The 25,127-nt window shown below is 43.6% G+C and overlaps 1 protein-coding gene across 4 annotated transcripts in view; it reads left to right on the top strand.

Moving 5' to 3' along the window:
• The first annotated feature begins 6,217 nt into the window (after window positions 1-6,217).
• The window catches only part of RFTN1 (raftlin, lipid raft linker 1), a 130,882-nt gene continuing 111,972 nt past the window's right edge, over window positions 6,218-25,127 (top strand). The window contains exons 1-2 of one of the 4 annotated variants that reach the window (XM_030550906.1): window positions 6,218-6,473; window positions 13,632-13,787. In XM_030550906.1, the coding sequence (XP_030406766.1) occupies window positions 13,643-13,787 (145 nt within the window). In that variant the 5' untranslated portion in view covers window positions 6,218-6,473; window positions 13,632-13,642. Of the gene's footprint in view, window positions 6,474-12,387; window positions 12,453-13,631; window positions 13,788-25,127 lie in introns of those variants that run through there. The other 3 variants (XM_030550905.1, XM_030550903.1, XM_030550904.1) reach the window with 3 other exon arrangements.

Here is a 25,127-nt window from a genome sequence, read left to right as displayed (position 1 = left end):
CAGGACCTGGGTTCTGGAGCCATTCATGACCTGACTTGCTTATTATGCTACTGGGAAAGCTGTTCTTTCACTCCTTGCCCACAAATTCTTCCCCATATGCTTTAACATCAGTATCAGAAAAACAGCCTAATTACACTGCCCCCTGATGTGACTGCGTGCTGCTTTCTCACGCAGTCAGAAAGCCAGACAAGCCATTGAGTGGGGGGGAATGATAAGGTACAGAAAGAGGGAGAGAGAGGAAAAACACTGCAAATAATAAAGGGAAAACTCCAAGGAAAGAGCGAGAATAAGGAAGGAGAGAGAAGAAGAGCAGAAGGAAGGAGAAAGAAGAGGGACTGAAAGACAAGGTAAAGCTACTGGAAAGCTTACACAAAAATGTATGGTAGGTGGTTGCTTTATATTTAAGAGTAGGTAAGAAGCATTTTATACTATTGATGTTGTCTTTAATCTTCTGTGTTTGTCCCTCTGCTTTAATCTTTTCTCTATTTTGTGAGTCTTCTTTACACAATATACTTTAGAATAATATTTATGTTTACATCTCACACCTTTTTACCCTTAATTAGCCCACTCTGTGGACTGTGCATTGAGAGCTTGTATGCAGTAAAAAAGCTGTGCCGCTCTCCACTAACAATGGTTATATTCTGTAGCACCTGACAGAAAAGTGGTAGGAGGACAGTTCAGTCTAGAGTTGTAAGTGTGACTAGGGGTATGTCTACACTACAGGATCATTTCAATTTTACATAAACTGGTTTTGTAAAACAGATTGTATAAAGTCGCGTGCACGCGGCCCCACAAAGCACAATAATTCGGCGGTCCAGGTACCGAGGCTAGCGTCGATTTCTGGAGCATTGCACTGTGGGTAGCTATCCCGTAGCTATCCCATAGTTCCCACAGTCTCCCCCGCCCATTGGAATTCTGGGTTGAGATCCCAATGCTTGATGGTGCAAAAACAGTGTCGTGGGTGATTCTGGGTAAATGTCATCACTCATTCCTTTCTCCGTGAAAGCAACGGCAGACAATCATTTCGTGCACTTTTTCCCTGGATTGCCCTGGCAGACGCCATAGCATGGCAACCATGGAGCCCGTTTTGCCTTTTGTCACTGTCACCGTATGTGTACTGGATGCTGCTGACAGAGGCGATACTGCAGTGCTACAGAGCAGCATTCACTTGCCTTTGCAAGGTAGCAGAGACGGTTACCATCCCTATTGTACCATCTGCCATGCCATTGTAAACTGGCAATGAGATGATGGTTATCAGTCATTCTGTACCGTCTGCTGCTGTCATGGGTGCTCCTGGCTGGCCTTCGCTGAGGTTGGCCGGGAGCGCAAAGACAAAAATGGGAATGACTCTCCGGGTCATTCCCTCCTTTATGTTTTGTCTAAAAATAGAGTTAGTCCTGTCTAGAATATGGGGCAAGTGTACTAGAGAACCAGTGTACCAGAGAACCAGAGAGCACAGCCGCTCCATGTCAGATCCCGCAGAAATGATGAGTTGCATGCCATTCTAGAGGGTGCCCCTGCAACAACCCCACCCGTTGCTTCCCTCCTCCCCCAATTCTCCTGGGCTACCATAGCAGTGTCCTCCCATTTGTGTGATGAAGTAATAAAGAATGCAGGAATAAGAAACACTGACTTTTTAGTGATATAAAATGACGGGGAGGCAGCCTCCAGCTGCTGTGATAGTCCAGGCAGGACATTAAATGGTGGCAGGGGAGATGAGCCCAGCCTCCTGCTGCTATGATAGTCCAGGCAGTACAGAATCTTTTCTTTAGACATGGAAGTGGGGGGCTGATGGAGCTCAGCCCCCAATTGCTATGATGGAGACGGTTACCAGCCATTTTGCACCATCTGCCAGGAATGACCAGGAGTCATTCCTATTTTTACTCAGGCGCTCCTGGCCGACCTCACCAAGGCCAGCCAGGAGCCTCACAGGATGATGAGGACAGCTATCAGTCATTTTGTACTGTACCATCTGCCATCGGGGAGGGGAAGGAAGAGGATGCTGCTGTTCAGTGCCGCAGCACCGCGTTTACCAGCAGCATGCAGTAGATATACGGTGACATTGAAAAAAATCAAGAAACGATTTTTTCCCTTTTCTTTCATGGGGGGGAGGAGGGTAAATTGACAAGATATACCCTGAACCACCCCAGACAATGTGTTTGACCCTACAAGCATTGGGACCTCAGCCAAGAATTCAAATGCTTTTTGGAGACTGCAGGGACTGTGGGATAGCTGGAGTCCTTAGTACCGCCTCCCTCCCTCCATGAGCATCCATTTGATTCTTTGGCTTTCCGTTATGCTTGTCACACAGCACTGTGCTGTGGACTCTGTCTATCATAGCCTGGAGATTTTTTCAAATGCTTTCTCATTTTGTCTTCTGTAAGGGAGCTGTGATAGAACAGATTTGTCTCCCCATACAGCGATCAGATCCAGTATCTCCTGTATGGTACATGCAGGAGCTCTTTTTGGATTTGGGACTGCATCACCACCCGTGCTGATCAGAGCTCCATGCTGGGCAAACAGGAAATGAAATTCAAAAGTTCGTGGGGCTTTTCCTGGCTACCTGGCCCATGCATCCGAGTTCAGATTGCTTTCCAGAGTGGTCACAATGGTGCACTGTGGGATACTGCCTGGAGGCCAATACTGTCGATTTGCGCCCACACTAACCCTAATTCGACATGGCAATACCGATTTCAGCGCTACTCCTCTCGTCGGGGAGGAGTACAGAAATCGGTTTAAAGAGCCCTTTATATCGATATAAAGGGCCTCGTTGTGTGAATGGATGCAGAGTTAAATCGGTTTAATGCTGATAATTTCGGTTTAAACACGTAGTGTAGACCAGGACTAGATCTCATGTATGCACATTACCAGCCTTAAATACTTTTAGTATTCTGCAGTCATGGTCACAATATTGCAGCTTTCAGTACTGTTACTGCAGTGTTTTTCTATTAATACACAAAAGATTTTGTTTTTAATAATGGCAACTGGATTCCTACACTTTACTTATAGTCTCCTCTCTTACCTGTTGAGGCACAATGTGCCTCTAAGAAACCACAAAGAGCATCGCAGGGAGGAAGGCATTTGTAAGCCTGGGTTGCAAAAAGACTTCCAATTGCATTAAGAGTTAAAGTGGGGCAGTGCACTTGAAAGTGTGCAATAGTGTAGTTGAGGGTAATTTGAGTAAAGAGAGTTTACCGACTTCTCTGGAGGAATATAGAGTTTAGTTCAGGTACATTTAATCACTTATTTTTTTTTGACGATTACACCACTGGTTGTGTGTCTCGAAGGTGAGAATAAACTAATAATGGGAGAAGTTCGAGACTTAGGCAAAGGCATTGGGCTTCATTGTGATAGAAGTAGGGTGGCTAAGGAGAGCAGGGTTTGAAGATGAGGGTTTGAGGAAGCAGCAGTTCTAGAGCTCATCAACGGGAGCAGGGGGTGCGTGTGATGAGGGGGAAGTTCTAGGCTGGCCAAGGGGAGCAGGATTTCAGTTTGATGATGATGGGGCAGTTCTGAACAGGCTGAGGGGAGCAGGGTTTCAGTGTGATGATAGATGGGCAATTCTAGACTGGCCAAAGGGAGTGGGGCTTCGGTGTCCCTTTCAACCCTGATATCCTATGATTCTATGATTCTAATGAGGAGGCAATTCTAGAGCTGGCCATGGGAAGCAGGGTTTGGGTGTGATGATGGGGAGAGCAGTTCTAGACTGGTTAAGGGGAGCAGGGTTTGAGTGTGCTGAGGGGGAGGGCCATTCTAGAGCAGGCCAAGAGGAGTGCGGCTTGGGTGTGATGATCATGAGGACAGTTTTAGAGTGGGCCAAGGGGAGCAGGGTTTAGGTGTGATGATGGGGAAGGTAGTTCTAGACTAGACAAGGAGAGTGGGGTTTGAGTGTGATGATGGGGAGGGCAGTTCTAGAGTGGTTAAGGGGAGCAGGGTTTGAGTGTGCTGAGGGGGAGGGCCATTCTAGAGCAGGCCAAGAGGAGTGCGGCTTGGGTGTGATGATCATGAGGACAGTTTTAGAGTGGGCCAAGGGGAGCAGGGTTTAGGTGTGATGATGGGGAAGGTAGTTCTAGACTAGACAAGGAGAGTGGGGTTTGAGTGTGATGATGGGGAGGGCAGTTCTAGAGTGGGGTATGGGTGTGATGTTGGGGAGGGACAGTTCTAGAGTGGGTCAAGGGGAGTGCAGTGTGGGTGTGATGATTAGGAGGGCAGTTCTAGAGTGGGCCATGGGGAGCAGGCTTTGGGTGTGATGATGGGGAGCAGTTCTAGACGGGTCAACGCAAGCGGGGTTTGGGTGTGATGATGGGGCAGCAGTTCTAGAGCGGGGTTTGGGTGTGATGATCATGAGGGCAGTTTTAGAGTGGGCCAAGGGGAGCAGAATTTGGGTGTGATGATGGGGAGGGCAGTTCTAGAGTGGCCAAGGAGAGTGGGGTTTGAGTGTGATGATGGGGAGGGCAGTTCTAGAGCGGGGTTTGGGTGTGATGATGGAGAGGCAGTTCTACAGTGGGCCAAAGGGAGCAGAGTTGGAGTGTGATGATGGGGAGTGCAGTTCCAGACTGGCCACGGCGAGCAGGGTTTGGGTATGATGATGGGGAGGGCAGTTCTAGAGTGGCCCTGGGGATGGGGTTTGGGTGTGATGATGAGGAGGGCAGTTCTAGAGTGGCCAAGGGGAGCGGGGTTTGGGTGCGGTGACGAGGAGGGCAGTTCTAGAGTGGCCAAGGGGAGCGGGGTTTGGGTGCGGTGACGGGGAGGGCAGTTCTAGGCTGGCCAAGGGGAGCGGGGTTTGGGTGCGGTGACGGGGAGGGCAGTTCTAGGCTGGCCAAGGGGAGCGGGGTTTGGGTGCGGTGACGGGGAGGGCAGTTCTAGGCTGGCCAAGGGGAGCGGGGTTTGGGTGCGGTGACGGGGAGGGCAGTTCTAGGCTGGCCAAGGGGAGCGGGGTTTGGGTGCGGTGACGGGGAGGGCAGTTCTAGGCTGGCCAAGGGGAGCGGGGTTTGGGTGTGATGATGGAGAGGCAGTTCTACAGTGGGCCAAAGGGAGCAGAGTTGGAGTGTGATGATGGGGAGTGCAGTTCCAGACTGGCCACGGCGAGCAGGGTTTGGGTATGATGATGGGGAGGGCAGTTCTAAAGTGGCCCTGGGGATGGGGTTTGGGTGTGATGATGAGGAGGGCAGTTCTAGAGTGGCCAAGGGGAGCGGGGTTTGGGTGCGGTGACGGGGAGGGCAGTTCTAGGCTGGCCAAGGGGAGCGGGGTTTGGGTGCGGTGACGGGGAGGGCAGTTCTAGACTGGCCAAGGGGAGCGGAGTTTGGGTGCGGTGACGGGGAGGGCAGTTCTAGGCTGGCCAAGGGGAGCGTGGTTTGGGTGCGGTGACGGGGAGGGCAGTTCTAGACTGGCCAAGGGGAGCGGGGTTTGGGTGCGGTGACGGGGAGGGCAGTTCTAGGCTGGCCAAGGGGAGCGGGGTTTGGGTGCGGTGACGGGGAGGGCAGTTCTAGACTGGCCAAGGGGAGCGGAGTTTGGGTGCGGTGACGGGGAGGGCAGTTCTAGGCTGGCCAAGGGGAGCGTGGTTTGGGTGCGGTGACGGGGAGGGCAGTTCTAGACTGGCCAAGGGGAGCGGGGTTTGGGTGCGGTGACGGGGAGGGCAGTTCTAGGCTGGCCAAGGGGAGCGGGGTTTGGGTGCGGTGACGGGGAGGGCAGTTCTAGACTGGCCAAGGGGAGCGGGGTTTGGGTGCGGTGACGGGGAGGGCAGTTCTAGGCTGGCCAAGGGGATGACGGGGAGGGCAGTTCTAGAGTGGCCAAGGGGAGCGGGGTTTGGGTGAGGTGACGGGGAGGGCAGTTCTAGGCTGGCCAAGGGGAGCGGGGTTTGGGTGCGGTGACGGGGAGGGCAGTTCCAGGCTGGCCAAGGGGAGCGGGGTTTGGGTGCGGTGACGGGGAGGGCAGTTCCAGGCTGGCCAAGGGGAGCGGGGTTTGGGTGCGGTGACGGGGAGGGCAGTTCTAGACTGGCCAAGGGGGCGGAGTTTGGGTGTGGTGATGGGGAGGAAGTTCTAGAGTGGCCCCGGGGAGCGGGCAGTTCTAGGCCTGGTAGGTGGGTGGTGCCTTTCACAGGCAGGGGTGCCGAGGGAGCGCAGGAGCCGCTCTCCTGCGCCCCGCGGCCCGTGCGCTCTGGCGGGCGGCTGCGGAGCAGAGCAGCGTGTGCCGCCGGCTTGAGAGGAAGAGGAAGTGCTACGGCTGCGGCTTGGGCTCTGAGCGGAGCTGCCGGTCCCCGCCGAGGCGCCTCCCAGTCCCAGAAGCGCTGCCTCCCCCGGGCAGCGGCCGCCCGTCGATCTCCGGTCCCCACCTCCCCGGCCGGGCTGCGCGGCACAAACTTTCTGCCCTGCTGTAAGCCGGGCTGCGAGCGGCGGCAACAGCATGTCCCTGCCCGGGCGCTGAGCGCGGGAGGTGGAGCAAGCCAGCCAGCCAGCGAGAGGAGCCCGCCCTAGGTAAGGGATCCGCTACCTCCGCCCGCCGGGCACCTTTCACCCCCGCGGGGCTACGGCTGGCTCCAAGCCCTGCTCGCCCGGCAGACCTGCCTGGGTCTCCCGCCGTCCCCAGGGCGTAGGTGCGAGGGCGCGGGGCGCGGCAGTCACCGCCCCAGCCATCGCCAGGGCTGGGGAATGCGCTGCGGCTGGGCAGGAGGGGAGCCCGCTCTCCCGTCCTGCAGCCCCTGGGGCAGTGCGGAGCAGCCCCTCGGGGCAGCGGCGCTCAGGCTTTTCCCATGCGTCTTCTTGAAGTTTGACAAAGGATCCCCGGGCACCCGCCTCTTCTGAACGGGGAGCTGAGTTATAGGCGGCAGCAATGGGATAACGGGGTTTTACTGCGTGTTGTTTTAATGCGCCGCTGGATGCCCTCAGTTCTCCAGGGCACTTCTGGGGTTGGGGTGGGTTATGAACTGTAGCTGGGCAGAAAAAGACCAGCTTTCCCTTTGTTTCCGTGTTGTTCCAGGGCCTGATCCAAAGCCCAGTGAAAACAGCTGGGGTTTCCAAAGACTTTCATGGGCTTTGGATCAGGCCCCACATAAATAGCCAGGCACATGCGTTGATTCATCTCTGACAAGCAGCTCTGTACACCTTAATGGTGATGTTGGGACTAAACTGGCAGCTCATTCAAAATACTCTTAGCTGGAAACTGACACGTTAGTTCATGGCTAACTCTTCTGATTCTTTGATGCAATGTCCTGAAATCAAGGACACACAGCAGTTATACCCCTAGGGCTGCTAATTAAGGTCACGGTTACCACCTTGGTGGAGATGTTGTCTCCAGAACTTAATATATATGATAAGGGCTGAATTGAGGAAGGAATTAGAGAATTTTTTTTCCATTAGGTAATAACGTAATGACCAAAACCATGTACATAATCTAAGCTCTGTAGTACAGCTTTACTCTGGTTTCAAACAGAGGAAGATGCTATTGCATGATGCCTGAGGACCAGTGTGGTAATGGCTTATTAGTCTTTCTGGCTTGAAATTCCTCAGAAATTAATTGAGACTCAAGAACAGTGACACACTGATGTGATATGGTTCACAGAGATCATGGATATCAGTGACATTTTGGCAATGTAGGACAACAGTTATTAAATGTGCGTGTACAGGAATGTGTTTACATGTGTGTGAATATGAACTTGGTTAATCTAGAAAATGGGAATGATGTACTTTTTTTCTAGCATTGTTTAATCTGCATTCTTGTAAGAGCTATGAGTTTCTCTGCTTGTCATTGTCCCAGTAACCCAGTAATACTCTTGGAAAAGGGGAACTGGATGGAGTGGTACAGAATGAGAATTGAATGAGCTCATCTGTAATGTTTGCAACTTGGCCAAAGGCTTCTTGTAGGGCTTAGTATGCTCTTCCTATTGCACTCATAGCCTTGGTGGGGAAAGCAAGTGGAACTAGAGGCTGCTGTATGGCAGTACAGTGCACCAACTAAGCCAAGCCACCAAGCTGGACTGATAGATGTGTTTTATCCTAAAAATTATTTATTGGGAGTAAAACTATAAATATTCCATGTTTCCAAACTGATATTTTATCTGTTTAAAATAAACTGCCAGTTGTTTATTTGGAACGGCAGTAGTACTCAGTTAACTTTTTTTGACTTAACAGAAAAATAATTAACATTGCTAAGACATAAATGATCTTCAATTTACCATGGGAAAATGTTGTTAATCTTTTACATTTCCTTTATAGTGCTTCTAATCTATTAGTTTCAGTTTTTGCAATTAGTAATAAATGTTTTTTTTCACAATACCAGTGGTCGCATTTATGACTTTATTTCAGTCTACCTTCCCTGCATTTTTAGAGGAACATTTAACTGGGCCTCATAAATTTGTTACATCAGGCATGGGGTTTTCCACTCCTTGAACATTGGTATTTCCCTGGACTGAGAGTGAAAATGTAGTGCAGAGCAAGTATGTATAAATATTACTAAATACTTACAGCAGCCCTGAGTTGTGCTGGGAAACATAAATAATTTGCTCCTTCAAATCATTTGAAAACCTAAGTTACATAAACTAGTAGTTCTCAACCATGGGTACATGTACCCCTGGGGAGAATGCAGAGGTCTTCCAGGGGGTACATCAACTCATCAAGATATTTGCCTACTTTTACAACAGGCTACATAAAAGCACTAGCAAAGTCAGTACAGACAATGACTTGTTTATACTTCTCTATATATTATACACTGAAATGTAAGTACAATATTTATATTCCAACTGATTTATTTTATAATTATATGGTAAAAATGACAAAGTAAGCAATTTTTCAGTAATAGTGTGCTGTGACACTTTTGTATTTCTATGTCTCATTTTGTATGCAATTTTAAGTGAGGTGAAACTTGAGGTTACTCAAGACAACTCAAACTCTTGAAAAGGATACTGTAGTCTGGAACAGCTGAGTGCCACTGACTAAACAACCACTGTCTACCTGTGTGTAACAAAGTGATGTCACCTACTATTCTTTTATATTTACATACAAAGTTATATGTAAACACACATAAAACACATGTAGATAGTTCAGGACAGTTTCACTTTTTTCATGGCAAAGGAAGTCCTTAAAACTCCTACAAAGTGTGTGAGAGATTACAAATTGTGAAAGAAGGATGAATTCAAATGCTTTGTGAGAGCTTGGCAGGAGTCAACTGTCCCTTCTGTATGCCCACTTTCAGCATAATGAGCTCCCTGCTTTTGTTGGTTGTTTCCAAAATCTGGTGCTGTCCATCATCTTCCCCAGTCTTGGTTTTCTCCCTGGTACTTCTTGCCCCCATTGTCACTCTTCTGCTTCACACTGAACCACTTTTGTTTAACTGTGGTGGAGGGAGGACTGAGCTTTCAAGCAACTCCTGTCCTCAGGATTTAGCTTAAAAAGGCTGAGTGGGTTTGGGGCTGAGAACTTCTTTATGTTTCTGCAGTCAGTGTAGGGAGGAGGGAGCTGAGGCCGTGCCCATCTGCCCTAGACTGGCAGTAACTGAGCTAAGCGAAAACTTCTGCAGAGCAAAGCTGCTTTCACCAATTCCCTCCATAAGAGCCATTCTGTAACTGAGTAACATACTTGGGGAGGAGCTTTGATGCTTCCTTCTCCAGTGATGTATTAGGCCAATGGCTGGCCAAAGCACTGAGCAGAGTCAGAGCCAAAACCCTTTTCAGTATTGAGTCCATCAGTTCAGGGGTGGCTCTAGGAATTCTGCCGCCCCAAGCATGGCAGGCAGGCTGCCTTCCACGGCTTGCTGCCCCAAGCACGTGCTTGGCATGCTGGGGCCTGGAGCCGTCCCTGCATGAGTTGATCCTCTCCAAAATGGGAGGATTAAAGTTGTGGGAGCTTTAAAAAATGTGTGATCCCCTGACTGCGTAGCAAATCTAAAGCCCTATAGTTATTTTTTAAAAAGCCTTCCAGCGTCCCTGTAAGGTAGGTAAATATTGTCCTTGTCTTACGGAACGGGAAACTGAGGCAGTAGGCAGTTGTGACTTATTCAAAGTCAGAGAGCGGGTCACAGAGAGACCTGTAAATAGAAAGAAGTGTCCTGGCTCCTAGCCCTTACAATTGCCACTAAAAACACAGTCTTCCAAAATGTTGTGAAACAAACTTTCAAGAGATTTTATTAAAAGATGTATTTCTTACAACTCCAAGAAACCATGAAAAGTCTTCATTTCTAATATTTAGCAATCTTCATTAGATTTTGCCATTAAAAAAATCATTAAATAATTCTAGAAACATGAAGCTGTTGTATTGATAATTAAGATGCAGTCTCAATGAAACACACTTGTTTGAAAACTTAGAACAGACAAATATTTACTATTCTCATTTTCATGCTAAATGTAATGGGTTGAAAAATAATAATTTTTCACCTTATACTAACAAGTAAATAAGGATCAATAATCAAATTCTTCATGTTGAATTGTGAATAAGAGCACGTTGTTACTTTAAAATTAACTCTCTCTTAAAAAGCTGGTGTAATGGAAATTGTAGAAAATTTGAAAAACACTCTTAAAAATTCTAGTGATTTATAGATATCCAGGTTTTTAAAAATCTTTTTTTATTACTAAGAATTTTCATGTGAATGCAGATTCTTTTATTTTTTAATAATTTGTTTCTTCTGTCACCACACTTGAATCATCATCATTTCCATAGCAATTGATTATGCTGTCACTGTGGAACCCATTTCTGTTGCTTATTTATCCTTTTAATGCCAGAGAAAAGATCCTGTTTTCATACCCTTACCCCAGGCATTTAAAGAATATCTAATTAAAAGAAAGGTGGAACTTCCTGTCTCAGAGATTAGATATGGGTTATGGCATCTTTCACCATTAGGTCATTAATTGAAGTTAGGTGATTAATTGAAGTTAATTGAAAGTTATAGCCATTGGGTAAATAATTATTCAGTGTATCAGTATGAAAATAGTTGGTGGTCTCAATGCAGTCCCACATGCAAAGGGGTCCACATCTTAAAACTCATCATTCTCAGCAGAGACTCCACCATCTGGGAGGGGATAGCTCAGTGGTCTGAGCATTGGCCTGCTAAACCCAGCCTAGTGAGTTCAATCCTTGAGGGGGCTATTTAGGGATCTAGGGTAAAAAACTGGGGATTAGTCCTGCTTTGAGCAAGGGGTTAGACTAGATGACTTCTCTTCCTGAGGTCCCTTCTAACCCTGATATTCTATGAGCACAAAGACACAAAGGATTGTCGTCTCAGAATTGGATAGAAAAACGTTGCTGGGGAAGCTTGTGTTGCTATACTGTTCTGTGCTAAGCAGAGGCTTTAATTCTCTAGGGCTGTCAAGCTAAGTCAGAAAAAACATAAAATTGAACAACATTTTTAGTAATTTCTCACAAGTCATCACCGAGCCTTTAAAGACTTCCTCCTGCATCCCTACTCATATGAGGAATCCTATGGATTTCACAGGGACTCCTCACATGAAGAAGGGCTGCAGGCCCTGAACTAGTAATACTAACAACTTACATAGCAGTTTTCACCCAGAGCACTTTATAAACATTTGCATACTTATTAGGGTTGCTGTTTCGCCGGGAGTCTCTCGGAATAAAGGCTACTGAAGACAAACCAGGAGATTTTAGGCACTAAAAGTCTGGCGGTGCAGAGAAATTAAGGAAGGCTCCCTGCCTGCCTTGGCTCTGTGCCGCTCCTGAAAGTCGCCAGCACGTTCCTGCGGCCCCTGGGAGGGTCAGAGGGCTCAGTGCGCTGCCCCTGCCCTGAGTGCTGCCTCCGCAGCTCCCATTGGCTGGGAACTGCGGCCAATGGAAGCTGTGGGGTCAGAGCCTGCAGGAGCGGGCAGCACACAGAGCTCCCTGCCCTCCAGGAGCCGCAGGAACATGCGCTGACTCCACAGCTCCCTTTGGCTGGGAACTGCAGCCAGTGGGAACTGCAGTGACGGTGCCTGCTGGCAGGGGCAGTGCGCAGAGACCCTCTGCCCCCTCGCTTAGGAGCTGCTGCCAAAGGGATGTTTCAGTTGCTTTTGGGAGCCACCCGTGGTAAGTGCCGCCCCCTAACCCCCTTCCGCACCCCTTTCACCTCTCTCTCACACTCCCTCTGCCCCGCCCCCCAGCCCACAGCTTGCACTCTCTCCCGCACCCTAACCCCCTGCCCCAGCCCGGTGAAAGTGAGTGAGGGTGGAGGAGGGCGAGTGACTGAGGGAAGGGGGCTGGAGTGAGTGGGGGGCAGGGCCTCAGAGAAGGGGCAGGGAAGGGGCATGGCCTTGGGGAAAGGGCAGGGCACTGGTGTTTGGGTTTGTGCAATTAGACAGTTGGCAACCCTAATACTTATACACGCTCTACATAGGGATTATCTCATCCACCACTGAAATATAGCCAAATATTGATTTGCTTGATAAGACTTCTTGCGGCCTTTGATTCAGCAAGGAACTTAAGCATATGGTTAAAGTAATCCTGTTAAAGTCATTTGGACTTCTCTCATGCTTAAAGGTAAGCATATGCTTTAAGTACCTTATCAAATCAGTACCTTAAAGTATAGGCTGCTTTGTCACATTGTTTTAACATATTGTTTTCTTTGTGCTAGCCATATTACCAAGATCCTTTGTGTTGTACTGTGAATGGATGTAGCTAAAGAAGCAAAGCAAAGGAATTCTTATTTGTAAAAGGAAGCATAGTTATTACATAACTCTGTTAAATATTTTTGGCTACTAAACATTTTTGCAATGTTAATTTTCATCATTGATCGCAGTCTGTATGATGTCTAAAATAGAAAAACAAATTAGCAGTGCCCAGCTTTTAATTCACTAAGTAAAATATCTAACTCCAGCTTTATAGAAATGATTTAAAATAATGAAGTTTGTGTAATTCTGCCAAAATAAACAGAGAAGCATTATTTTTTCCATAGGGTAAGTGGCAAAACACTTAAAGGTTGGCACAACATATAACACACATTTGTGTAACGTTTCTCTGGACACTTTCATACTGAAGCAACAAATCTTCTTTTTAGCACATGTTGATTTCTGTTTCCAATTTGTGTTAGGCTATCAGTAGTGTTCAGCCAGCTTTCATTCTGTTCTAAAGTTGACTTCCTAAGGTAACTATTATTTCCCGTAGCTTACCCTGAAAAAGACGGGAGGGATAGGATGAATACAGGATTTTTATCTAAAATCCCATAAAAGCTGAAACATTTAGTTACAAATACATGTTTTTTTTTCATTTAAATACAGATCTAGTGATATTTTTAATATTAGGACAGATCTTGCAGTTGGATAGGTATAACTGTATTTTCTTATAGCAGTCATAGATATATAATATAATTGTTGCTTTATATATATGTTGACTGCTTAATAACATTATACTGCATTTTATATCACTGGCTATAACTGAGGATGTGTCCTTCAGAGTATATTACAGGTACATTACATTTTCAGCTTTCAATAAAATAATAGTACACCTGGTAATTTTATCTTTAAAAAAGTGAGTCAGCCATGATAAATATGGATTGTTTAGTATCTGAACATTTATTAAATTATGCTGTTTTTAAAGGTCTATGGATAGTGTATTTTTAAAAATAAATATAAATCATAGAAACTTTGAAACTGGCATATGAAATAGAAAAATGAGTGCTGTTATTTTTTTCTTCCCCTTTCCCCTACCTCTCTGAATCAGCAGCTGTTGAAATGGGTTGTGGACTAAACAAATTAGAGAAACGTGATGAAAAACGGCCTGGTAATATCTATTCAACTTTGAAGAGGCCCCAGGTAGAAACCAAGATAGATGTTTCCTATGAGTATCGTTTCCTGGAGTTCACAACTCTGAATGATGGTAAGTACAAAAGTCTTTTTCTTTTCATTTATTTTTGATGACACCGAGAAGCCAATCAATTCACAATGCTTTTAATTAGTGTAGTACATGTGAGTATTTATATATTTTTTAAAAGTCTTGTTTAATCTCTTTGGCCTTAAATAACTTTAATACATGCAGTCACAATGATCTTGATGATTTTACCATCTTGACAATATCGTACTCAATATCGTACTCAATGTTTTTTTTCTACCATAGATTTTAAACTAATGCATAAAATATAGCTATTCAGATTTTAGAAGGGATTCCTTATATTCAGTGTATTTGATATGAAAGGATATGTTTAGATTCCTTTACGTTTGCACATTATCCAGATTTCATTTGGTAAAGTGATTCAGAGCTGCAATGTTGGACAGTTTTCCACTGTTTCCCCCTCCCACTGTCACTCTCGATCACTGTTTTTAGAGGTTGAATTCAGCCTTGTCACTTTATTGTCCTGTCATACATAACCCTCAGGCTGTGACTAATGTCTATGGGCTGTGTTGTTGCATTCGTATGCCTGGAAAAATGGAAAATGGCAGAAGCCCACTTTAAAAAAAAACAGCTGAAAGGCACCGAGCCTTGTAGTTTCAATATGTCTCTTAACTTTGTCCAGCAATGAGCCTCTTCCTTTCAACAGTATGCCAAATAGTCCACATCTTAATCTGATGACTGCTCATGAATATTCCATTTATTTTCTCTTGTGTTGACATCTATGAACCTAGAAGCTCTTCCAGCAATGCCAGGCTGCAGTCATCCATGCCTTTTGTTATTTTAAGATTAGACTACCGTAGTACAGTCTACATTGGGCTAAACCTTGAACTTCTTTGGAACCTGAAGTTGGTGCAGAAGGCTGTGGCCCACTTTTTAACATATGACAACTGTGCTTTGGAATCTGCATTGGCTGTCTGTTGGTTTCCAGACAGAGTTTAAAATCATGGTTCTGCCCTATAAAGTGCTAAATGACTAGGGACCTGTCTATTTGAGAGATTACTTCTTTCCTGGTGCAACTCTGTCAGTGTAGATGCTCAAGCTGGAAGTCACTTATGGGAGAGAGAGCATTGCTGGCAAAATGTTCTCCTTGAGAGCCTCTTGATTTTAGAATTCACTTTTCATCGAAAATAGCATGAATTGTTTAACCTTTAGGGCATAAGAATGGCCAGGCTGAGTCAGGTAAGTGATCTTTCTAGCCCAATATTCTATCTTCTGACAGTGGCCAATGCTAGATGCTTCAGAGAGAAGGAACAGGACAGGGCAGTTATCGAATGATCCATCCCCAGTTGTCCAGTCCCAGCTTGTGGCAGTCAGACATTTAGGGACTCCCAGTGCATGGGATTGCATCTGTGACCGTCTTGATTAACTGCCATTGATCAACCTATCCTCCATGCTGCAAAGCCCTTCTTTTTGGCCAGACATTGGGAGAAAGCTGAGAATTTGGAGGGAGTGGTTGAGTAGGAATGTGGATTTGAGGGAAATGGTGTTTGGGGACGTGAGGTACAGAAATTTTGGCTTTGTGGACTAGTTCCTTTTGTTGGAGAAGGGTTGTTGAATTTTTACAGCCGTTTCTGTCTTAATTGGAATGAGTTTCTAGTTATTTGTCAAGAACTTCAGGAGGCTGGGATAGGCATTCTTTTTATATTTGTGTGTTGAAATTGAAGTAAATAAATACAAAACTATGTCAAATAGCTCATTTTGAAATTCTGAGAGCCTTCATGTCTGTTCTTTGATTTTCTAAGCAATCTTACTGTGATATATTGCATACTGTGGAGCCAGTGGAAATGAATTAATATTGAGGATGTTTGTTTATTTATAGTCTTTTCTGCGTCACTCATCACCATCATATCTGAGAGCCTCAGAATCTTTACTGAATGTATCCTCCAAACCAGTGCTTCAATTCTCCCCAAGTATTTTCTGGAGCCCTGCGGCTTGGGGTTTCAGCCTAGCTGGGTGTGCTGGGGCTCTCGTGGGCTTGAAAATATTTACTGGAGCTCTGCTCCGGATGGCTCCAGCTGAATTTAAGCTCTGAATTTAACACTCTGAGGTTTAGAGATGTTGTTATCCTCACTTTACAGATGGGGAACTGAGGCACAGAATGATGATGCGACTTGCAAATAGCCACACAGGAACTCTGTCACAGAACTCAGATTCCCTGCATCCTGGTTAAGTGTTTTAGCCACAAAACCATCCATCCTCCTATACCTGGTCCCTTGATTAGCAGGTTTATACGCTAGGTTTTGTGTGTAAAAGTCCTGAAACAAGAGATATACAAGAATGTCCATGGGTCTGTCTGCAGGATCAGTCCCTTTATAAACACGCTGCTGTAAAGCCTGGATCCAAAAGAGGACATTAGAAATTGATTTAGTTTTATATATTGTTTAATTGATTCGTATCTTATGTGTGTGTTTGTATGATAATGAATTCCTTAGTGTAACAGCTAGCATCTTTATCGTAAAAGAGAGCAAAATAAAAAAAAGCAAAGAGATTAAGGTTAGAAAAAGAGAACTCTTGAGTTACATCCATCCCCACTCTTTTATCTGTATTGTCTTTTTAAGATTATATTTCCAGTTCTTTACTCATAGTGTGCAAATTAAAGTACATGAATGTCTTTGTAGAACTGGGATCTTAGATTATAATCTATTCAGAGAATGGACCTATCTTTCTATATATATTTAAAATGTGTGACACGCTATTGGACATGAGACAAGTAACATTTCTGGTGTTCAATTATATTTTTCAAACAACAGTTGTTTCAGATTTATTGAAGTCAATGTTTTTTTTTTAATCAAAACACACCATTATGGTATAGGTGAGCCTTTTATGAGGTCATATTTTATGTCGTAAAATCAAAAGTTAAGTGAACCTTTACTATTGAAATATACTTAAATTAGTATCACATTTCAGTTATTGTCTTGACAAGGTACTTAGTTTAACTGATCACAATGTCACTGGGGGGAATCTAATTGTATTCATAGCTGGGACTTGGAAACCTAATGCACTGAAAAAGATGCAAATTTTCATCAACAAATTTCTGTTTTCTGCAGGATTTAGCATTTGCTATTTACTTCATTGATTACCTTCCCTTTCTACCAGTGATTTTGATATTATATTAAACAGTTGCTTGTGCCTGGTCTCTGCCTTCTGTTTCCTTTCACCATTCATTTTAAAAATTGTATTAGAGTATGTGGCTGTACATTTTAAAAAATACTGCATTTGCAGGTGTTATTATTTGATTTAAGACTGGTAAAAGCAATTTTTTTCCAATTTGAAGTTATTTAATTACCTGCTTTCATTTTGTAAGCAGAGGTGTTTAAAGGAAATCAGCATTCTAGTTTTGTATTTCCACTTGACCAGATAGGTTACCACCATTTTGTTGTTTAGAGTGATTAAATGAAGTTAGCATGATAAAATATTATTAGTTCAGAGATCTTTGTGCATTGGCTACAATGAGAGCATGCACCATATGGAAAACACAGATAAATTAGAAAGGAACTTACTTCTTATAAAACTGGCTTCCTAGCAGATAAATATGGAAAGATAAAATCCACAGATTCAGAGGAGTAAAATGGGAAGGAGAAGGGGATGATGGATTTAGGGTGACCAGACAGGAAGAGTGAAAAATCAGGAAAGGGGATGGGGGTAATAAACACCTATATAAGACACAGCCCTAGATATCGGGACTGGCCCAGAAAATCGGGACATCTGGTCACTCTAGATGGATTACTTGTCTGAAAATTTTTATCGCTCAATATCTGAGTTTAAATGTTGTATTGCTGTAGGCCCTGATCCTGCAAACACTTATGTGTGGGCTTAGCTTTGTTCATGCATATAGTCACATTGATTTCAATTTGACTACATTCATGTGAAAAATTAAGCACGTGTTTGCAGGATCAGGGCATTACTCCCTCTCCAGTAATAAAATCACAATCAAATATGAAAACAAATATTCTACTTTTTGTCTTCTGATAAGCACATCAGCATTTCCTTCAAATGAATTACAGTTGCTCAAAGCAATCTGCAGTAAAATTGCTCACCACTGTTGGTCAAAGCAAAACCCAATTATCAGACTACAGCAATGCATAAAATGTTTTCTCCAAGGCATAGAAAACAATTTTTATATGTAATATGACATAAAAAGAACATTAAACATGTTAGTATTATATGCTGCAGATTTATTGCTTTTATTAAAAATAATTGTTCTAATTGGTATAACTGATAGGTAGAACTTCAGATTTCTTTACCCTGTTTAGCTTTTAACTAAAGTTTAATAGCTTGGGAAAGCATATCAACTACATTCTAGTTTTTAAATAGAAACTTGCTTCCCATACTTTTTGTGTATATAGCTGTATTATGATGGACTCAAAAATTGTTTTTTTAGACATACTTAGTTTCTTGTTTGCAGTCTCATATCTCTTGACAAGGTATATTTTACTTACGATATATGCTAAGTATTCCAACAGCATGTGTCTTAGATGATTTCATCATTTTACCTTTTCTTGTAAAACAAAATGTTAAACAATAATATTTTTCATTTATATAGTACTTTTTGTCCAAGGATCTCCAAACACCTTATAAACATCAATTAATAAATTATCTCAACATCCTAATGAGGTAGAGAAAGATTATACTCATGTAACAGATGAGGAAACTGAGGCACATAGAACTTGAGTGCTGTATCTAAAGTTATATGTGTGGCAGAGCTAAGAATAGAATCTTAACCTGATATCCAGTTCTGTATTTTACCTACCTGGCCACGGTCTTGCCCAAATGCATGTTCATCAATGGATCTAAAGTAAGGAGTAGGTCAGACTGACTTTATTACTAAGTATGCTACAAAATTTCTATGCTGAGGTCTTATTAATAACATGCATATGCACTGAAATTTTTAAAATAGCCATCAGTCTTGCCTGGGCAAGACCAAATTGCTCTGGGGAAATACCATATTGTAACAGGATCCTCAACAGGGTAGTTTTTTGTAGGGTAGATGAAAACCATATACACTTATGGCGTATGTAAGCTTATGGCGTATATATTAGAGATCAGTGTTTTGATGCTTTGCAAAGCACTTACTGCCTGTCTGTGGAGAGCTTTCTGGTCACATAGGTCTAAGTCTTCTCCTGGTTTCCATCTGCTAAATCATGATACAAGATGCTAAAAATACAGTGAGGGTGAGATTTTCAGAAGTTCCTAAGGAAGTTAGTGTCCAGCTTCCATTGAGAGTGAATTGATCCCTTAAGTGGTTTTTTTTAATACACTCCCAGCCTAAATACTTCACTAATATCTTCAAGGTAGGCAACAGTTGTAGTTGCCACAGAGATGTTAAAAAATTACAAATGGGAGAGGTGGTCTGTGTGAGGAGGTCTGCAAGACAATCTTTCTGTTGAGATCTGTGTTATGAAAAAAAATGGGAATGCCTGGTTCCCAGATGCTACAGCATTTATAACATACTGACTTAATTAACCTTAAAAATAGATAGCAATATGCAGGTAGAACTCTCCATTCTTACCCTTTCTGATTTGTTGCTTTGTATTTACAGTAAGAACTGAGCCTCTTTTAAAGCTGTAGCTGAACTATTTTTCTTTCTTAAGATTGATCTCTGTTACCCATAATGGAAAAGCAGTTAAAAATCTATCTGCAAAGAAGGGTTTGTATTTCTAAGAAACCTTCTCATCTTGTTAACAATTCAAGTACTGCATCCAATCTCCTTCTTTGCTTTTACAGAGTCTGTTGCCTCCACTCTTATAATTTTTTTCGATCTGCATGAGGGTTACATGCTCCTGATGTTGTTCAGAATCAAGGAATTGGTCTTATCAGTTGCCAAGTGCAAAGGCTTTATTTCTGATCGAGTGGTGAAAATTCCTCACAGCTACAAGCCAAAAGGGCCTGATCCTGTTTCTATTTAAATCAGTGGCAAGATTTCCACTGATTTAAATTGGAGTAGAATCAGGCCCCAGAGTTGCTTGTAATTTGTTATGGATTAAATAATGAAACCATAATGGCTTCATGAAGGAACCCTGAGGTAAAATGTTAGGGGATTTTCCATAATTTTAACTGCATATTTAGAGAAAATATCCATTAACTTGTGTCAAGTAACAGAACATACAAAATATATGCAACACTTAATTTTAATGGAGAAGTTCTGAATAGTTTACTTTGAGAACAATAGTTGATCTTTGACTGGAAATTTGTGGAACTGTGGCGTGATGGATGGAGGGTTAAAATCAATTAATATTGAGTGGAGACAGCCTCCCTGCTGAGAGAAAACAGGAAATCTCGGTGTCACTTAGCTCTTGACTAAGAAGTCACTTTTCTTAATCGTACTGAAAAGAAAACCCTGGGGAAATATAACTCATTTCTTTTTAGTTTGCATTGTAAGCCCACCAACTACAGGGGAAGTAAAAACCTCTCCATGAGAAAAACAACTTGGACCTTTAACTGTTATACATGACAGGCCCATGAGGAAAAAGCATAATTGCTTTTGAGTGTATGGGTGAACAGTTTAGTTTTGAGTCATAGGCTGAATGTGGTTTGGGGTCATCATGCTGATGCCAGACTTTTTTACTATAACAGAAAGGCATAGGATCAAAATAATTCTACCTATAACAATCTATATACATACAGCCACAGTCAAGCAACTAGAGATACAGGAATAGTAAGCAAAAAATATTTTTTTACTCCATTGACAAATAAGGAACTCTACCATTTTAGCAAGAAAAGGGAAGTATTTAAGTGACTCTGCAGTCATTTTGGAAAACTTCCTGTTGACTTCTCTGAGTTCTGCTTATGTACGTGTAACCCACACACCTCCTGGGTTTGGTGTTCTGTCCCATCTAGTGGCACCGAAGGGGGGGGGTGGAGAGAGAGAGAGAGAGTTTTAAATGAGTCTGCTCTACAGCATTCAGTAAGAGCGAGTTGGCTTTTAGCTCATGCTGTAAAGACTCATGCACTAAGCTCCACGGATCGCAGTTCGATCCTGCCCCCGGACGACCAGAATCTATCAGCGAAACATAAGGACCACAGCATTGGGTACATAGGCAGTTGTAGTGTTATGGTTAAAAGTAAAGTGGCTTCTTCAATGCAATACAAGACATCTGTGGTTTCAAATCCTGTCTTCCTCTAACATAGTGTGTAGTTTTGAGATACCCCCCCCCCCAGGTTATTGGGCAGTATAAAGCCTGTTTTGAAGCCATAAATGGAAAAAGCTACATTAAATTACAATAAAAACTGAAACATGAGATGAGAATTTTCTTTAGCGAATTTAAATGTTGCTACCATCTCCCATTGTGTCTAGAAATTGCAAGATAGCCACTTATGGGCCTGATTCTGCAAATTAGTGGGATTTTTGCCTGAGTAAAGAGTATAGGATTGGACACTATAATTTATATTAAGAAGACCAGAATTTTATTTATATATATATATATATATATATATATATATATATATATATATAATGTTTAATGGTCATACTTAGTCTGAAGTGTTGACTCCACATTTGATTTAACAGAGGTACTAATTTTTCAGACTTTCTAATTATTACTTGTTTTTTCTTCCCTTTTAGATATTTTAGGTTATTAGATAATTAGATATTGTAATGTATTTAGGAAGTCTGATAAATGTACATGAAAAGTCTGATATAACTCTGTAAATCAAGTGTTTCGACATATATTTGTTATTTATTAAGATATTGACTAAATAAAAGTGAATGGAGTTACTTTGATATTTGATTTGATTTTGTAGATCATGAGAATTTAAAACCAGTTGTGAGCACTAAATTTGCAAAATGTGGCTTCTATTCAAGATGGCCACTACTTCCATTACTTTGAATGTGACTGCAACCACTAGTGTTGCCAGGCATCTAGTTTTCGACTGGAATGCCCAGTCGAAAAGGGACTCTGGTGCCTCTGATCAGCACTGCCAACCGGGCCTTAAAAGTTCTGTCAGTGGTGCTGTGGGGCTAAGGCAGACTAATCCCTACCTGTCCTGGCACTGCACTGTGCCCTGGAAGGGGCAAGCAGGTCTGGCTCCTAGGCAGGGGCCACAGGGTTCCATGTGCCGCCCCCACCCTGAACACCAGCTCTGCACTCCAATTGGCTGGGAACTACGGCCAATGGGAGATGGAGGGGGCGGTGCCTGTGGGCGAGAGCAGTGTGCAGAGCTTCCTGGCCCTCCCACTTAGGAGCTGGACCTGCTGCTGGCCGCTTCCAGGGTGCAGCGCAGCACAGAGCCAGGAGACATAGGGAGTAGCTTGATTTAGCCCCGCTGCACCGCTGACGGTTCAGGTAAGCCCATGCCCCAGCCCTGAGCCCCCTCACACCCCCCATCCCCGGCCCCACCCCAGAGCCTGCACCCCCAGCAGGAGCCCTGACCCACCCTGCACTCGAACCCCATGCACCAGCCCAGAGCTCTCTCCCACACCCTGAACCCCTCATCCCTGGCCCCACTCCAGAGCCCACACCCCCAGCCCAGAGCCCGTACTCCTTCCTGCACCCCAACGCCCTGCCCCAACCCACAGCCCTCTCCCACACTCCGAATCTCTTGGCCCCACCCCCCAGCTTGGAGTACCCTCCTGCACCCCAAACTCCTCATACCCTGCCCCACCCCACGAGCCCACACCCCCAGTCGGAGCCCTCACCCCCCCCACACACCCTAACCCCGTGCCCCAGCCTAGTGAAAGTGAGAGAGGAAGAGCGAGCCACCAAGGGAGGGGAAATGTAGTGAGCAGGGGCAGGGCCTCAGGGAAGGGATGGGGCAGGGGCCGGGGCCTCAGGGAAGGGGTGGTGCTAGGGTGTTTGGTTTTGTGCAGTTAGGAAGTTGGCAACCCTAGCAACCGCAGGCTGCCTTCGGTCAAGAAGGTCATGATTTCCCTACAACATTGGCATGTGGAAGTGAGGCGGCCCTTGTAACAATAATTGCCATTGCCCATTGCTTCCAATGGGATCGCAGCCTAGCTGCACACCAGAAGGCTACTTGCCTTCTGGGTTTTGTGGTTAGGAGAGTGTATGGAGAAAGTGTGTGGAGACAGGAGAATATAATGGTAGAACAGAGACTGTGGGAAGAACAGGGAAATGTTGAGAACAGGAGGACACTGAAGGAGCGACAGGAGTCGGGGGTGTTATAGATGGAGAACATGAGAGGAAAGGGAGGCATAATAATGTGGCCACATGAATATAGGGGGCAAGTAGGAGACAGTAGGGCATAAGGGAAAACAGGGAGAAGTAGTGAGGCAGAGAAGGAAGAGAGGAGTGGGTAGTGCTGGGACTAGGCATTAAGCAGACTAAGCAATTGTTTAGGGCCCTGAGCAGCTCAAGGCAGCCCTTTATTCACTTTTATAATATGTGTTGTGTAGGCCCCCACAGTATTCCGGCTTAGGGCCCCCAATGAGCTAGTACTTCCTCCAGGGAGCAGGTTACAAGATAGAGATGAGCATTCAGAGAGAGTGGCAGCTACCCTCCTACAAGAGTTAAGGAGAGGTTAAGTAGACTTCTGCTCCAGACTGTCAGCAGTGAGGCGCATGGTCTTGTTTGTGTGTTCAAGGTTGAATTTTGAATTGAAATGATCACTCAAAAAATTAGAGGTATATGGCTCAAAAATCAGGACAGACCAAAACCCCCTGCAATGTATTATTTATTTTTTTAATCTTATCATTTTTAAGTTGATCACATGAATTTTGGGGGAAGGAGGAGTTGATTTATGGCTTATGAATGTTTGAAGTTTACAGTGGAGAGTAAAAAGGAATTGCAGCACATGCTCCAGGGAAAATATTTTACTAGAAGGGATTAAATATCATTGTTTTCTATTTTTAATGTATAATGTGTACAGGTTCAGCTGGACCTAAGGCCCTCCCGCCATCACAGCCAACTGGTATGACCAACTTTTGTAAAATGTTGAGCATGGCTGTTGTGTTTAGAAGTAAGGTATTGTACCGAAGCTGCGAGCTCAAGGCATTCTAACCAGTAAATAAAGCCTCTTTACCTAGTATAAACAGGCCTTTCTGTATAGTTAAAATAAATAAATAAAAAAATAAAAATGCACATATTAGCTGTAGATTTTTCTTGAAAGAAACAGTTTCTTTGAGGGAGAAAAATTCTCATTAAGTCTTTGCTATGAACTGCAGCTCTTGATCAATGCACTAAAGACAAGCTTGACAGTCATCAGGTGCGTTAAAAATGGCAGAAATTCTACCCATCTCTCTTAAACAGTCATTGCGTAAAAGAATTCATCTCAACTCTGAAATACAGACCCTTTACATGGTATGTGATTCATAAAAAATTCAAAACATCAAAGACGTGAGGAGTCCTAAAGATGCCATGTGTTTTGAAATGAAATGATAAAAGCCTTAATCTGAAAGGGAATGAGGTATGAGGTTTACAAATTAAATAGAGTTTTGAAAAAGTTAGAGATGAGTCAAGACATGGTTACTCATGAAATACAAATAAACACCAATCTGCTGTTGTTATTCTTTGGTTGCTAAGCCCTGTATTGGTTCTCTTTTATTTAAACAATTATTTCCTGAATTTCTGAACAACTGACACAAGAATTGACAAATAGTGCTAAATTGAACGGGTTAATTCATCACCACTTATTGTAAAATTTATTAAAAAGCAAAAAATTAGCATCTACTTGTATCAAACAACACAAAACAAAAGAACGAAAAGAGAGACCGACAGAATAAATGGTCTTTTGTTAAGTTATTGTTGTATAAAGTTTGGAACAGTGTCAGAATCTTTTTTGTTTTGTTTTTGTTATTTATTTACTTAAGAATGCTAAGCTCAGATGCAGCATCTGTCTTCCTCTGTGGTCCTGCTTCTATCCGATTTTTTCCAGCTGGGTCGACTGCCTTGATGAAGCCTTTCAAATGATCAAATAGATAAAATTGTACATATTCTGCAGGATTATTTTCATTGTTCTTCACCACATGTGCACTGAATAAAATACTTTATAATTGTCAGACTTTTGTTATCAAGCTGCACCCTTACAATATTTGTCAGTTTTTTGTTTTTGTTTTAGTAAATTTTTAGGGGGAGAAATGATCTGCTCAGCAGCTGATATTTCCAGGAAAAGCCTTTCCAAAACCAGTGGTAGAAGCTCAAGCTGCCTTTCCTTTGAGTTTGGTTAATTGTTCAAAAGGCATTATTCCTAACCATGTAAGAAGATTTCTCTACTTATGAAATTCCATTATTGGGCAATGGGAGACCTAATACTACTTAGAATCTGGTAGTTTTATATGTACATTGGGAACAATTCTCCATTCCAGCTGATATGCCCTCAGCACAGGAATGGAGAGGAAGAAAGGTGGCTTTTAAGCCACCTCTGCACCCTCTGGGT

This window comes from Gopherus evgoodei, chromosome 2, assembly GCF_007399415.2.
Source record: "Gopherus evgoodei ecotype Sinaloan lineage chromosome 2, rGopEvg1_v1.p, whole genome shotgun sequence".
NCBI classification, from domain to species: domain Eukaryota; kingdom Metazoa; phylum Chordata; order Testudines; family Testudinidae; genus Gopherus; species Gopherus evgoodei.
This window is presented reverse-complemented; position numbering and strand designations above follow the sequence as displayed.